At 38.7% G+C, this 14926-nt stretch overlaps 2 protein-coding genes across 2 annotated transcripts; one reads left to right on the top strand and one right to left on the bottom strand.

The window, feature by feature from the left end:
* Positions 1–155: 155 nt before the first annotated feature.
* On the bottom strand, positions 156–1923 carry faap24 (FA core complex associated protein 24). The gene is made up of 4 exons (XM_020932055.2): positions 1653–1923; positions 1369–1511; positions 687–842; positions 156–556 (listed from the first exon to the last, which is right to left on the bottom strand). Exons 1-4 carry the CDS (start codon positions 1753–1755, stop codon positions 317–319), a joined length of 642 nt encoding a protein of 213 aa, XP_020787714.1. The 5' UTR covers positions 1756–1923; the 3' UTR covers positions 156–316.
* Positions 1924–1999: 76 nt separating this feature from the next.
* Positions 2000–13511, top strand: slc7a10b (solute carrier family 7 member 10b). The gene is made up of 12 exons (XM_055155747.1): positions 2000–2055; positions 2370–2718; positions 5009–5213; positions 6143–6294; positions 8956–9081; positions 9225–9378; positions 10514–10637; positions 11211–11314; positions 11802–11898; positions 12104–12253; positions 12499–12676; positions 13340–13511. The coding sequence occupies exons 2-12, from the start codon at positions 2526–2528 to the stop codon at positions 13462–13464; spliced, it is 1608 nt and encodes a 535-aa protein (XP_055011722.1). The 5' UTR covers positions 2000–2055; positions 2370–2525; the 3' UTR covers positions 13465–13511.
* Positions 13512–14926: the final 1415 nt, after the last annotated feature.

The raw sequence follows: 14926 nt of genomic DNA, 5'->3' as shown, positions 1-14926 counted from the left end.
TATATACAATAATAGCAATAGGGACACAACTCACATTTCCAATAAATTTTTACTGCAAATTGGCCTTTAGGCACTGAAATAATAACATATAGTTAAAACAATACTGAATCAAAGTTTGTTTTAAGGTTTTATTAATGATAATAAATAATCATGTATTTAGTGAGCAACACACTGCATAAAGGTCCTTTTTTTCATTCCAAACAGCCGACATAGCAAAACAACCATGTTGCTAAATATTAAATAGTACAATGTTAGTTTCACAAAAAGACAATATAGTTGCAAATGATAACAGGCATTTACAGAGAGTATTAACAGACTATGTGGGTTTTAGGAAAAAGCTGTGGATATGTTGAGCAGCTGTTTGACCCACAATAGCCTCCAGATCTGCCAGGGGTGCATTGCAAAGCCGATGGATGCTGGGGAAGTGCTGGAGCAAAGCCAGAGCTTTGACCCTGCCCACCCCAGGGATGATCTGCACCATGGACAAAACCTGCAGGTCCATCAGCCGTGACGCGCACTTCCTTCTGAAGGGGTTTTCTCGGCTCTCTCCATGAACCTGTAGACAAGAACAGCCACACAGTTAGATACAGACACACATCAAACCATTTATTCTTTGAAAACACCAGCAACATATGAACACATGATGAAAATTTAATGAATAGATGAAAATTTTCCTGTATTCTTACAATTTGAGCGATAAGCTGGGAGGCTTCTGTCTGGCCGTTGACAGGCAGAAGTGTTAGGCCAAGGTCAAACACCACAAACTTCTGCACAGCTATAAAGTACTGCTCACTCAGCCTAGTGTTTTCCACCAAGACCAACCCCTGGAAGCTGCTGCCAGCCTAAAACAAAAAAGATACAATAATATTAAGTTCAAAAATATCTTTTATCTATCTTTTCTTTAAGGGGCATATATTGCGCCTCTGGTATATGTTATAATGGTGTTTTCTCATCAAAAACAGAGTTGGGTTTTGTTTTATTCACATATGTTTAATACATACATTCTGCATATTTAGAGTTCTTCTCTGTTCCAACTCATGATGTCATTTGGTAAAACAGGAAGTTCTTCACTGTGTTTTAAACACCATACACCTTCACTAGAAACATTTGGATAATTTCAGCTCTGGAACTGCCAATACTTAAAAGGAAGCTGTTAACTTGAAAAGTACCACTTCGTGACATCACAAGGTGAAATAATAATAATATAAAAATATTTAGAGCTTTGGAGGTGTAGACAGACTAATAATAAAGGATTACTCAAAATAAACATGTCTGTATGAATCAAAACGCAACTCTGAGTATGATTTTGAGCATTGCAACATTTCTCAATGTACATTTTGCGTAATATAGGATGTTTAATCTACCTACATTTCTATAGCGAACCAGCTTTCGTTTATAGCTGCTTCCTGCAATAATGTCACTTTCTGAGACATAAAGGATGCAGGTTTTATTGGGCAGGTGGAAATCTGCCACTCCAAGCTCACTTTCAAAGAGGATTTTTACTCCTCCACCTGAAAAATGGATAACAAATGGATAATAATTAGCTGAAGCATAATAAACTACTAGATAAGCTTCAAAGACACATAACGTTGTTGCGTTACAACGTTGTCGACACAACATTATAACCCATACACTAGTGACACTACACTTACTTTTTAGACTTTGAATAAGAGGACAGTTTCTCCATTTCTCACAGGCAATGATATGTCCATAAGGGGGAACAGCATTCAGCACAGCAGACGCTTTGCTTTCCATGAAAATGAACAGTGCCCGTTAAAAGCAAAGTTATTTTTATTTCAACAACATCAAAAGTGCTGGATGTAACGCGACTTAATGTTATTCAAAAGCAGCGAAACTTTGAGAGTAAAACTGGAGCCGGCTTTTTGTTTTTCCCTCAAAGAACAAAACAAGCACACTTCCTGCTTCAGTCAGTGCGGAGTGAATTTACTACCGCCCTCTATCGGAAAGCAGAAAACAACATCTAGCGTTATGGAGTTATCATGGATGAGAGGGGCTGACACCTGCGAACGCTTTGTATAAAATATTACAACTGTGGTAAGTAAAACTGTAAATATGATCACTAAATATATCTCAGCAGTTTTTAAATGATGAAATGTAAACTTTTACCTAAGGATATTTGAAAAGCCAATGACTTTATGAACACGCCACGTGTATCACATTGTTTTGCTGCTACTATCCTACCTGGCAGGTGCAATCATACAACTTATTTATTAATTTGCCACCAATTTGCCATATTTCTGCAATTATGCCTAATGGTCCCATCCCCTCTCTTCAAATCTTTGTTCCTCCGGTCCCTACTCCTGCCCACGACGCCCCTCGGTGGGTCCGTGTCATGGTCCGTATGGCAGTCAGAGGTATTTAACATTCTGCCCTGGACAGCCGCAGGTTGTTGCGCAAGCGCAGCCCTTTCACTGTGCATGAATACGGAGTGAGGAGAGGACAGCAACTCGCGGGGACTACTGGGACTCTGCAGCGCTGGGACTTGGGTCAACACTGCAGACTTGATGGACCGAACCGGACTCGGGAAGAAGGCGGACAAGATGGATGGACACAACGGGATGAACAGCATCAGCCCCCGACCACATCATCGGGCATCATCCGCATCCGAGAGCAGGAGGAAGAAGACCAAGAAAGTCCCGGATAAAGTAACTTTGAAGAAGGAGATTGGGCTGCTGAGTGCTTGCACCATCATTATAGGTGAGGCAAAATGCGCACAAGTCTACCTACTTTGTCACTGCAAAACTTTTACAACAGTAAAAAAATAAAAATAAATCACATTGGCCTACTCAACAAAAAAACAAGTCAGTAGGTTAAATACATTATATATTTCAATTAGAGATATTTGTGTGTACTCCTTTCCTTTAATTAAAACAGCACAGTATTTTTGCTCATCTCATGTCCCCACTGATTTTAACTTCATGTGTGTAAATGATAATTACAAATCATGTACAGTAACTCAGTTCAAGTCGTAAAATGCACTACCCAGAGCTGCTTCTGTGCTGATAGGCCTAGGTCTACGTGGCTAAAACATATCACATGTAGAAGTTAATGCGGTGGTCATGCAGAAGGGGATTGTGTGCAAGAGCAGAGCAAACAGTGGGGACTTTTAAATGCACCTAAGCACCGTAAAAATGAGCCAAAGGGGAGGCCTGCTGGGTCAGATCCATTTCTCCATGTCCTGCAGTGAGGCGGTAAAGCAGTGGTATTGGCTAATTAATGATGATATTACTGTAGAGTGAAGGCTTGTAGGTGCATTGTATAAACTGTAAGGCCTACAGATAATGGATATAAGGCATCTAATCACAATCATAGTTAGCATGATAAAAAGTTAATTTTATGAAGCTCAAAAAGATACCTGGACCTTGAGAATATAACTCTACAGTGTACCAGTGCATGTTTCTGTGCAACATATAACTCTTCTTGTTTCTTCACCTGCTTGTCTCCACATATTTGTTAATGCTTTGCCTGCAATGTTTCACAGTCTGACATTAAACTTATTGATCTCCATGGAAACAAGCAGGCAGTTGATGCTTCAAGGCCAAGGTTATGGGTCAGATCTGTGGAGAGGTGACTGCACTCTATAAGTGCAAGAGTACATACAGTGAAACAATATCAATCCCTTCTCTACCATAGAGGTCACATTGTTCAAAGTCACTTTGCATTGTTCCTCTCTCAACAGAAACCTTTGTACAGCATACATATAATTAAGATGCGTTCAGTATTGTCAATAGTTTTCAAGGTTTTTTGGGGTTTTTTGTACTAAATGTGGACTATCTGTGATAAATTAAACTTTGTAACTTGGATGTGCCTTTACTCAGAGGGGGTATTTATAAATGTCCTGTGTGGTGAATGCCGGAGCACCTTTTGCATGCAGAGAGATCACTGGCTGTGCTCTCTGGCTCAGCTTCAGAAGTCACGAGATTAAACCGTGCACTGCTTTTTTAGGGAGCCCTTTTTTTGGAACTTCTTTCGGATGCTTCACGCGAAAGAAAAAGGTGAGTCGGTCACTTCCCACCTCAGTGGCCCGGAGTGGATAATTTATATGGCCGTTATGTAAGATTTGTCTGTGCCACTTGGCTGCTCTCTGCTGCGTTACTGGTAGAGCCGTTGTCTGAATGCATGAGATGGACTGGTACTTTAACGGTGCACTGAGCTCTGGGTGAGTGATGGTCTTTACCTCCTACTCTTGTAATAGAGGCCTTTGTTTATTATTGCCCCCTGTATAAACTCGGAGGGGGAGTGGTGACGGAGGGGCCCAAAGTGTCACCAGTGCTTTTTAAAGGAGGGCAGCAGTGCTAAAAGATGCTGTGAAGGATGCAAACGATGTGAGAACTCCTATAAACAAGTCACATGTAGAACACACGTGTTGGCTGGTACAGATGACATGTCAACATGAGATAGAGGGACATACTATGCTTGTTATACCTATAGGTATTCAATGGAAAATAATAGTCTACTATATAATCTGAAGTGGACTGGGAACTGTTCACACATTTTCAATACTAGTTTACAGTAAACAATACCTGAACAATACTTAAGTCATGATCTAGGCTATGTTCAAACTATAGGTTTAATATGATAATATTGATATGATAATATATAATTTTTTTTTAACGATCTGAACAGAATCTGATCAGAAATTAAACAATAAAATAATAAAATGCCAGAGAACAACAGTGAAGCTAGAAAATGCAAAAAGTGAGGTTTTATACTTGACTTCACACAGGAAAATTTATTTGTGTTTTATTTTATTTGCAATGTGAACAGCATCCCCAGTTAAATCTGATTTTGAAAAAAATCTGAATTGATTGAGTGTCAAGATCTGCAGTGTGAACATAGCCCTGGTCAAACATAAAAACATGCAATCACTCTTAGTCTGTCTTAGTATGGCACTCATTCAGTCTTTCATTCATTCAGTGCTTGTCATGTAAATTTCCCCTATCCAAAAAGATCCAAATGTTTAAGGGCATCTTTTTCTCCTTCTCAGGTAACATTATCGGCTCTGGAATCTTCATCTCTCCCAAAGGTGTCCTGGAGCACTCGGGCTCAGTGGGAATGGCGCTGATTGTGTGGGTGCTGGGAGGGTGCATTGCTGCCTTGGGCTCTTTATGCTATGCTGAGCTGGGGGTCAGTATTCCCAAATCTGGAGGAGACTATTCCTATGTGACTGAGATCTTTGGAGGACTTATGGGGTGAGTTTAGTACCATTTCTCTTGTCTTCATCATTTTTATTTTAACCTTTGATCTGTTGTGACAAGTTTAACATTTAAAACTAACATGAACATTACTATAACTGGGTCATTTTCAGACTGTAGAGTTTCTGTACAATGTCAGATTTTGCCATTAAATTGTTTTAAATTTAAGTAATTATTACAACATTTTCATTGTTAACCTTCTGTCACTTGTTTCTGCAACTCTGATGTTTAAAACAGATCCCCAGATACTAATCAATACTAATTAAAATTTGTATCAAAACTACATAATCATTTGAGGTTCAAATGCCATACTGGCCTGTCAAACCCTGATCCCATCAGATCTCAGAAGCTAAGCAGGCTGGGCCTGGGTAGTACTTGGATGGGAGACTGCTGGGAATTCCAGGTGCCACAGTGGGGTGCAAAACTTTCGTTGTGTCCTTAGTCACTTCACCCACATTGCCGAGTATGAAAGTGGTGTGTGTGCGTGAGTGATGGTGGTGGTCGGAGGGGCCGATGGCACAAATTGGCAGCCTTGCTTCTGTCAGTCTGCCCCAGGGCAGCTGTGGCTACAGTAGTAGTTTACCACCACTGAGTGTGGAGTGACTGAATAATGAACTGTAAAGCGCTTTGGGTATCTTGAAAGGCGCTTTATAAATGCAATCAATCAAAGTTCAAGGTTACTTTGTCAAAAGGGTAAATTTTGTTTAGCAATGAGTCAACTCATTTATTCACATGTACACATCTGCATCTGGAAAAGTGACAACACTGCATAGTGCAGGACTAAAAGATCTAAAACCGAATTAGAAAAAAATACTTGAGCGAGGATTGATAGTGTGGGAAATTGGTATCCTTGCCTTGATATTGAAAACAAGTGTGGAATTTGTGTATTGTAACAACACTACATTTTTGTGTCTCACCTGCTCTAGATTTCTGCTGCTGTGGAGTGCTGTGCTGATCATGTACCCCACCACTCTGGCTGTGATCGCTCTCACCTTCTCAAGCTACGTCCTGCAGCCTGTGTTCCCAAACTGTGTTCCTCCATACATGGCCACACGGATGCTGTCTGCCACCTGTCTTTGTAAGTGTCTAACTGCCTAGAACTAGATGGCATTAGGGATGGACAATGTGTTTAGATGATACCTGTTACGATATGCTGTTTTGTGATTTGGTGCTTCTCTGTTTAATGCAGCTCTATGATCAAATACTGAAGCTAATCCCCACCCTCTGCTCCTATTAGTCTGTCCTTGCCATGCTCTGAGTGATTGACAGGTGAATTTAACCAGTCACAGCGAAATGTGAACTCTCAGAAGCAGCAGGTGGCTTTATTACTTTTACATGACTGGAAAATATTGACAGATTTTATAGCACGTTGGGGACTCAAAAACACTCTATACTCCAATATTCATTCACTCCAAATAAGCGAGGCTGCCAATCTTCACATTCACAACATACTCATTTTGGGCTATGTGGGTGAAATGTTTTGCCTAAAAACACAAGTATGAAATTGTCTGAGTGGTAATCACCTACTGACCCACTGCTGCTTTAATTATATATAATTCCTTTACATACTTTACAAAATTATTAATATTAAAATATTATTTTTTCTAAAGATAGTGTTTCTTTTCTGCTCAGTACTTAAACATCATACCCACATTTAAGTTATTAATTTAAATATTTAAGAATTTAAATATTTCCCCTACAAAACATATAGTATGTAATATGCTCTCTATTGCTGACAAAGTTCTTGGAACCCCTTTAGTCCATAGGGATAATATGTTTCCATTAATTCTGTTTTGAGAGTGGTCAGTCACAACCATTACTGTCTGAGAGGAAGTGGTCACATGCTTGTTTGTTGTTACATAACTCTAGTCTAAAGGCTCTGTAAAACCTTGTGTAGTAAAAAATTCATGGCATCCTCAGAGAGAAGAGAGCACAGCAGAGCGAGGAGACACTTCTAGAGAAAAACAAGAGTGGACTGAATACCTCCACAAACGCCTGGGGCTTCTCTCAAGTGCCTGTTTACAGACGCTAATGAGTTGTTTAGCCAGTACCAAACTTGGAAGAATTAGATTTTTATTTATTTCTGTTAAATTTTAATCTAAAAGAAAGTATTCTGCATTTAACTAAAGATATGTTTATGGATAATTTCTTATCTTAATTTGTGCTTAATACAGCCCAGTTGTTGGGACTGACAAATCACAGATAGAGAATGACAACACCACTATCAATATTTTAGATACTAAAAATTTTAAATCCTCCAATTGATCAAAATATTTCAACTCTGGGTTCAAGAGTTGCAACTCAGGTTGTATGGTGAGATTTGTTTCAGTTATTGTGAACACTGTGTTGTATGTATTTGTTATATTTGAAAATATTTTATTTTACCAAATGGGCAAAAGGCATGTTTGGCGTAAAGCATGGGTCCAACTGGGAGTGGCCCTCTGTGGCAGGCTGGGCAGACTGTATTGAGAGGTGCATTGGGTGTTCAGCCACTGCCTAATTGCCTTGTTGTCTTTCCTGAGAGTACCTGCACTCGCGCCCATTCATCCATCAGCCTCATTCAGAAGCATGATTTAGCACCTCGGCGGGGAAACCCTGGGACTCAAGTGTGCCATAACTCAGCCTTAGTGTTTTTTTGGGTAAACGTGAGCGCTGCCCGGCCCCCTCTATAACGGATGGGGTCCCTTGTCACGTTTTGTGTCGCCTTTGCAGCGGAAGTGGTTTGTTTTGTGGCTTTTGTGATGGAGAGTGAGGCCACCGAGAGAGAGCAGGCCCAAAGCTGGTGACATTGACAGACGAGCTAAACATTCACACAACAGTTGGTTGGTTGGTTTTCCATCTTCCACTTTCTGAGGTTATGCATTTGTAACTTAAGGTTAATGTCTGCTGGTCCATGGCTCATTTATTATAGTTTCAGGTACAAATTTAGCAGAAGCTTTGAACCAGGGGGCTGTTTGAGAAGTTAACTAACTCCATAAACCTGGCTTATTCAGCTAAAAGTCTGGCTTACTTTACCTGGCTTACTATTTAGAGGGTTGTCTTGGTCAGTCACTGTGGAAACTTCAGCAGAAGCTGAGCCTGGTCTGGAAAAGTCCTGAGTGAACTTTACTGAATGAGCTGTTATTATATGTTTATTGTACTTGTACTTCAAAATATGACTAGAAATGAAGTAGAAATACAAAGTGCTGACCCACTGTGCAACTGTTAAGACATAAAATCTAAAGCAGGATAAAACATTAAACAATGCTCTGATATTTAGTATTTAAAAACAGTAAGTCACAAAAATTTCAAAACCAAAATCATATCCGAGTGTATGGTAGATGTTCATATAATTTAATTTTGTAAATCCTGTATGCTTATTTACTGTGGAAATGATACTGGGGAATGGTATGATGAGCACTACCACACTTTTGTAAGATGGAAGTTAGAGAAATAAGGCTTTCTTCTCAGTGCAACTTTTAGAAACCTCCTCCAGGTTCAGGACTGAAGTCCTGCAATAGTTGATATCATTTCAACAGTAGTCAACAACAATGCGCATTTGTTTGGATGAACAATAAGTGTGATGTTTTGGTTATTCAGTTAAATTTTTCTTGATAGGAGCAGCTTATTGTTAAACTAAGTCATCACTGATAAATATGTTCTGTGAATGCTCATTCATAACAAACTATGACAAGGTGACACACCTATGCCCTTTTTGGTGATAAAGGATTTTATTATTGATAATACTGTTTCGGCCCAGTGCTGCTGACTTGGGTGAACTGTTGGAGTGTTCGAATGGCCACCAGGATCCAGGACATCTTCACTGTGGGCAAACTGGCAGCTCTGGGACTCATCATCGTGGTTGGTCTCGTGCAGATCTTTCACGGTCAGTAATGTAATACCACATTGTCCCTAATTACTTAAAAATGATGAGTCCATTTGCCAATAAAGTAGACCTCCAACAATGCACAACCAAAATAAACCTATATCTTATATTAATGTTGCTGCTTACATGACTTCCTCTTGCAGGACACTATGAGACCTTGACTCCACAGGTAGCCTTCACCTTTGACAAGACTCTGTCAGTGGGACAGATGGCGCTAGCGTTTCTACAGGCCTCCTTCGCCTTCAGTGGATGGAACTTCCTCAACTACGTCACAGAAGAAGTGGTGGAGCCCCGGCGGTAATTACACTATTTAGGTTATATTTTTATGTAATAGTTTCATCCACTTTGATTTTTGCTGCAATTCTTTATTTACTGAAATCCAGTTACACTGTTAAAGTCTCTCATATCCAGGGTACAGAGTATGGTTGTCAGCACAACCACACAGGATAGTGTGCAAGTAGTTTATTGATATGTCTCTAGTTACTCTTTGGCCTACAAGCATTGTGGAATATTCCTAAATGTGTAAATGTATACGATTGTAGGCCAAACCCCCCCCCCCCCCCCCCCCCACAAAATTTTGCTTTGTCACAATCCTTGTACTTTTAGTAGCATATTGCTTTAGGACAGTGATTGTTTTCACACCAGCCTCCACTAGACTGCTATCAGAAACCACATCTAAATGAATTAAATCATGGATAAGGTAGTTCTAAATAATAATTATCCCAAAGGAAGATGAAAACATTAAATTATTTTCATACATATACTACAGCAGGGGTCTCCAGCCTGTAGCTCAGGAGCTACCAGTAGCTCTCCACCCCCTTTAGATTAGCTCACCAAGGGATTTCTAAATTAGATGTATTGTGCTAAATAAGTAAAATATGATTAGTTACCATTTTAAATGTATCATTTTCATGCCTGACTTTGTACCTAATAAGTGGATAATGGTTTATGTTTTATAGGCATCTAACTGTTTTGCTTCTAAGGCTTGCCAAGGGTCTTATATGTACTTAATTTCTTTGCGACTGCTAAAATAGGTAGCTCTCTGGCATTTTTGTTTTGTAAAAGTAGCTCACTGGAGGAAAAACACTGGAGATCTCTGTACTATAGTTTGAAAAAGACTGCTTTAGGAGGTAACTAAAGCTATCTGCTGCTTCTGCTTTACACACTCCACTGTGATTGGTTAAATTATGCCATAGGCTGACCAATAGGAGGAGTGGGTGACAAACATTTGACAGCATACAGAAAGGCAATGAATCACATTGTTCCCTAATTGTTCCCTAATCCTGTATATAATCTTGTGAAGAAGACTGCAGTTATAGAAAAAATGTCAATAGTACAACCTAATGTTCTGTTTTGTGTTGGCATCATTTTCATGCATGCCTTGTTATTTCCATTTTACCATTGTCACGTGGTGTCTGCATGTTGTGCTCAGGAACCTGCCTCGTGCCATTTACATCTCCATCCCATTGGTGACCTTTGTGTACACGCTCACCAACATTGCCTACTTCTCCTCCATGACCCCAGAAGAACTGCTCTCCTCCAATGCTGTGGCTGTAGTGAGTAACATCACTATATAATGATAAACCTGCCTTTTGTTCATAGGGTTCCAACTTCCATTTGAACTTGAACTTGTTTTATACTGTACGCAGTTTGGAGAGTTAGTATAGAGCAAGGATTACCTCACCTTTTGCCTTGGAGGGACAAAATTGATATATATTTGCATGCCAGGAGCCACATCTAATCACAATTTGCATATAAAAGTTTATTTGCAAAGACATGTTTGATTATTTGTCTTCAATTATTGTGCTTTTTAGGAGGATAGACTGGATTGGTCTCTCTTGCAATCTTTTCAGTGCAAAACTGTAAAATTGAGTCAAAAATAGATGCTCCTTGAAAATCTCAGCATCCTCTCACACCTGGAGGACCATTTATTCCAACTTTTAAAGAATCAAATGCCTTTTTAGAATTACTTTGTTATACCACTACACATTTTTAAGAAGCATTTTAAACAATTAAGTTTGTATAATATATATTTTCACATTTTACATACTACTTAATACATCAGTACAGTTCTGCTGATGTCTTCTGGATGTGTCCTAATAATTCATTAACTAATTTTTTTCCTTTAGACTTTTGGAGAGAAGCTGCTGGGCATGTTCTCTGTCCTCATGCCCATCTCTGTGGCTCTGTCCACATTTGGAGGGATTAACGGTTACCTGTTCACATCATCCAGGTCAGTGGTTTCTGTATTTATTGATTTTGTTTTTGAGATGCCACCTTTACTCAGTCTTAACTGTATTAGTATGAAAGAGGTGTGAGCGTGAGTGATGGTGGTGGTCGGAGGGGCCGATGGCGCAGATTGGCACCCTCGCTTCCGTCAGTCTGCCCCAGGGCACCTGTGGCTACAGTAGTAGCTTACCACCACTGAGTGTGGAGTGACTGAATAATGAACTGTAAAGCGCTTTGGGTATCTTGAATGGCGCTATATAAATCTATCAATCAATCAATTAATTAACTAAATTTCACTTTAAGTCCTTTCTCACAGCACACTTATGTATGCTTAAAAACAATAGAAAAGGTTATAGTTATTGGTAGAGTGGATGTCTGCATTTGGTCTTTACTCAGACTAGTTTAATACAATTTAGACTTGAGTAATGGGTGCCTAGCAACAGCAGTTTCTATAAATACTTATAAATACTCTATTCATCTCATGTTTGCAGGTTATGTTTTTCTGGAGCCAGAGAGGGTCACTTGCCGAGTCTTCTGGCAATGATTCATTATAAAAAATGCACACCCATCCCTGCCCTACTGGTCTGCGTAAGTATTTTTAATTTTCACATAATTTTTCTATAAACAATAATACAGATGAACTTGGCCTGGTTGCTATAAGTTGGCTCTATTCACAGTATCTACATATATGATTGTTTATTAACGTGCATTGTCAAAAAATAAACAAAAATGCATTTACATAATTGAAATGCCAGAAGAAAAAAAAAGTAAAACTTTTTGCAATGTTTTTCAGTGTGCTGCCACCATCGTGATTCTCTGCATCGGTGAAACACACAACCTCATCAACTACGTGTCCTTCATCAACTACCTGTCGTACGGTGTGACTATCGCAGGCCTAGTGTACTACCGCTGGAAGAAGCCCTACCTCTATCGGCCCATTCAGGTACTCTCTAAAAATTCAAAAGTTGCAAAAGATTCTTTTATTTTAGTTTATTTTTTGGCAAAAAGATAAGATTGATTTTTTTCAGTTACAGAGAAGATATAAGAGAAATGTGAACTGCTAAAACTGCTAAAGAATTACTTGACTTTCAGAATTAAATCTAAACTAAGCAATTTTTGTGGTTTACAGAGGAGATTCTTTTCCAATTAATCCTGGTTGGTTGTGTGTGTGTGTGTGTGTGTGTGCAGGTGTCAGTGCTGGTGCCGATCTGTTACCTGCTGTTCTGGGCACTCCTGCTGGGCTTTAGTCTGTACTCAGAGCCTGTGGTGTGTGGGGTGGGGCTTGTCATCATGCTCACTGGTGTACCCGTCTATTTTCTGGGAGTCCACTGGAAAGAAAAGCCTAAATGTATCCTTGACTTTGTTGGTGAGTTACGATCATATTGTTTCTATTTATAGTACTTGTAAGTAGGGGGTGTAACAATATCCAAGTCTCACGATGCGATATCGTCACGGTATGAACCTCACGGTACGATATTTATTGCGATATTTTGTGGAGGCTAACAAAACTGTTAATATGCTACTTTTTCCTCTTAAAATGCCTTGACAAGACTTAATCCAAAGAACTAAGACTTAAAAGTGCTTAAAACTGTTATTTCTTCTTGTAGTCTACACTGAAATGGAGCAAAGGATCATGGTCTATGTAGTTCCCTTTGTGTGTTTTTTTTAGCTATTGTTGCACCATAACCTTTAATTTAAGCAAAGAAACTTGTAATTCGATATATTGTGATAGTCCATGATATTATTGTGAGAACTTTGACGAGACGATATCACAATATTTTGGTTATTGTTACATCCCTACTTGTAAACCATTTGTTGTAAATACAGAATCTTATATTGTAGTTCTTTGTTCTTCCATAAGGTGGTGTAGATTTACACTTTTATGCACAGTAACATATCACTCCATCAACTGTGAATCCAGTTTGGGTGTTTGGTCTCACAACACAGCAATACTGTAATCATGGCCATATTCAAATCATGGTTATATTATTGTTAAACACTAAATTTAAATCTTTCTATTTTTCTGCAGAGAGAGCCACACATTTGGGCCAGAGGTTGTGTTTTGTGGTATTTCCTCAGATGGACCCTATCGAGACCCCTCCTCCTGACAGAAGAAGGTCCTCAGCGCGAAGCAGCTTCTCGTTCCATTTATAAAGACTTTGTGCACCTCTAGGCTATACAAGCCTCTCAGACTTTTACTGGATCTGCCTGTTTTAAGCTCAGGCCACTTGAACTTCACCATTTTGCCGCACACTGTGAAAAGACCACAGAGTATATTTTTCTGTGGACCCTGGAAGATATGTGGCATTTTAATGAATAATTGTGTCATTTTTCTGAATTATAGTTTACTGTGCGTTTGGGTATTTCATGTATTTTCTGAAACACCTATGTCCCAAACCCATGATGGACATGCAGAATGTAAATTTGTACATTAAAGAAGAATTATTACTTAGACTGAAGTAGACTGTATGTGAAACTAGACATGAGAATATACTGTAGTCCTTTGTACTGGATGGTATGCACAGAAAATACCAGGACTCTTCAAAATTGCACAATTTTTTTTTTTTTCAGAATGTAGGTCTTCATTGAAGCAATCTGTTGTACAAACTCTTGTGTAATACTAAAATAATTAATGTACTTCTTTATATTTTAATATATTGAGTGCCTTGTGAAATATAACTTCATGTGCATCTCTGTAGTATGTTTTTTATTTTTATTTTTTTGTTTTGTTTTTTTATGCTTTTAGATCTTTTTGTACTCACAAAGTAAGGACCAATTTAATCATTAATCTCCATCTGAGTGCTGTAACCTGAGCCACTCCCATCTTCCCCTCATACTTCTGTTCTGAGGATTTACTTTAAAAAAAATACTTGTTTTATAATTAGCTACTGTGCACACTGTTGATAATTGTTGACACTTTTCATAAAAACATAAAACTATATTCAATGAAATGACATACTATACATAAGTGTCTGATGTGTCTTTGCACACGTTAGGTACACTCGTTACATTTGTGCAATATTGTTTACGTTTCCACGGTTTACTTGATACTTTGATTGATCACGTTTATAATATTAACACTTGATGTGGCTATAAAAATAAAACCCACATTTGGTTAAACTCGAAATAAATTTAAAATCCCCTGTATATGTTCTTTTATACTTGTAATCTTAAGAAATTTTGATCAAAGGATCCAAATCTGAAAATCCCAAGGCTCGAGATGTCTAAAGCGGAAGTTCAATGTGCGCATGCGTGACGTTGCTCCACATGATCCACGTTTCAGTGGCTGTCAACAACAGATAAATGCCGGTAAGCTTCGTTTAAAGTTGGGCTGGATACTCATTGTAATGTACAACATTTATATACATGTATAAACCCCATGGATCGGTTTAGGTTAAATAAAAGAGCAGACTAATGCTAATGCTATAACAGTTAGCATAGAGTCACCAGTGTGTTTGCCGTGTTATTTTGATCATTGATTTACGAACATAGCTTCCTTGAGTACAAAATTACCTTCACCTGTTTATGTCTTTAAAATATTTTGGTACTTCTTTAGTATTGGATTTTGTACTGGACCACTTGTGCTATATAAACAACTTTTCTATGTCTACTCCGG

Source organism: Boleophthalmus pectinirostris, unplaced genomic scaffold (genome assembly GCF_026225935.1).
Source record: "Boleophthalmus pectinirostris isolate CB_2022bp ecotype Guang Dong unplaced genomic scaffold, ASM2622593v1 HiC_scaffold_2, whole genome shotgun sequence".
Classification (NCBI taxonomy): Eukaryota; Metazoa; Chordata; class Actinopteri; order Gobiiformes; family Gobiidae; genus Boleophthalmus; species Boleophthalmus pectinirostris.
The sequence above is the reverse complement of the archived record's forward strand: the minus strand, read 5'-3'. Positions and strand labels throughout refer to the sequence as shown.

Excerpts from the sequence above, each read along its gene's own strand:
- faap24 (XM_020932055.2), bottom strand. The coding sequence starts at position 1,755 with ATGGAAAGCAAAGCGTCTGCTGTGCTGAATGCTGTTCCCCCTTATGGA. Across the intron at positions 1,512-1,652 it reads TCTTATTCAAAGTCTAAAAA|GTGGAGGAGTAAAAATCCTC; the intron begins GTAAGTGTAGTG and ends TCCATTTTTCAG. Across the intron at positions 557-686 it reads CCCAGCTTATCGCTCAAATT|GTTCATGGAGAGAGCCGAGA; the intron begins GTAAGAATACAG and ends TCTTGTCTACAG.
- slc7a10b (XM_055155747.1), top strand. The coding sequence starts at position 2,526 with ATGGACCGAACCGGACTCGGGAAGAAGGCGGACAAGATGGATGGACAC. Across the intron at positions 2,719-5,008 it reads TGCTTGCACCATCATTATAG|GTAACATTATCGGCTCTGGA; the intron begins GTGAGGCAAAAT and ends TCTCCTTCTCAG. Across the intron at positions 9,082-9,224 it reads TCTCGTGCAGATCTTTCACG|GACACTATGAGACCTTGACT; the intron begins GTCAGTAATGTA and ends TTCCTCTTGCAG.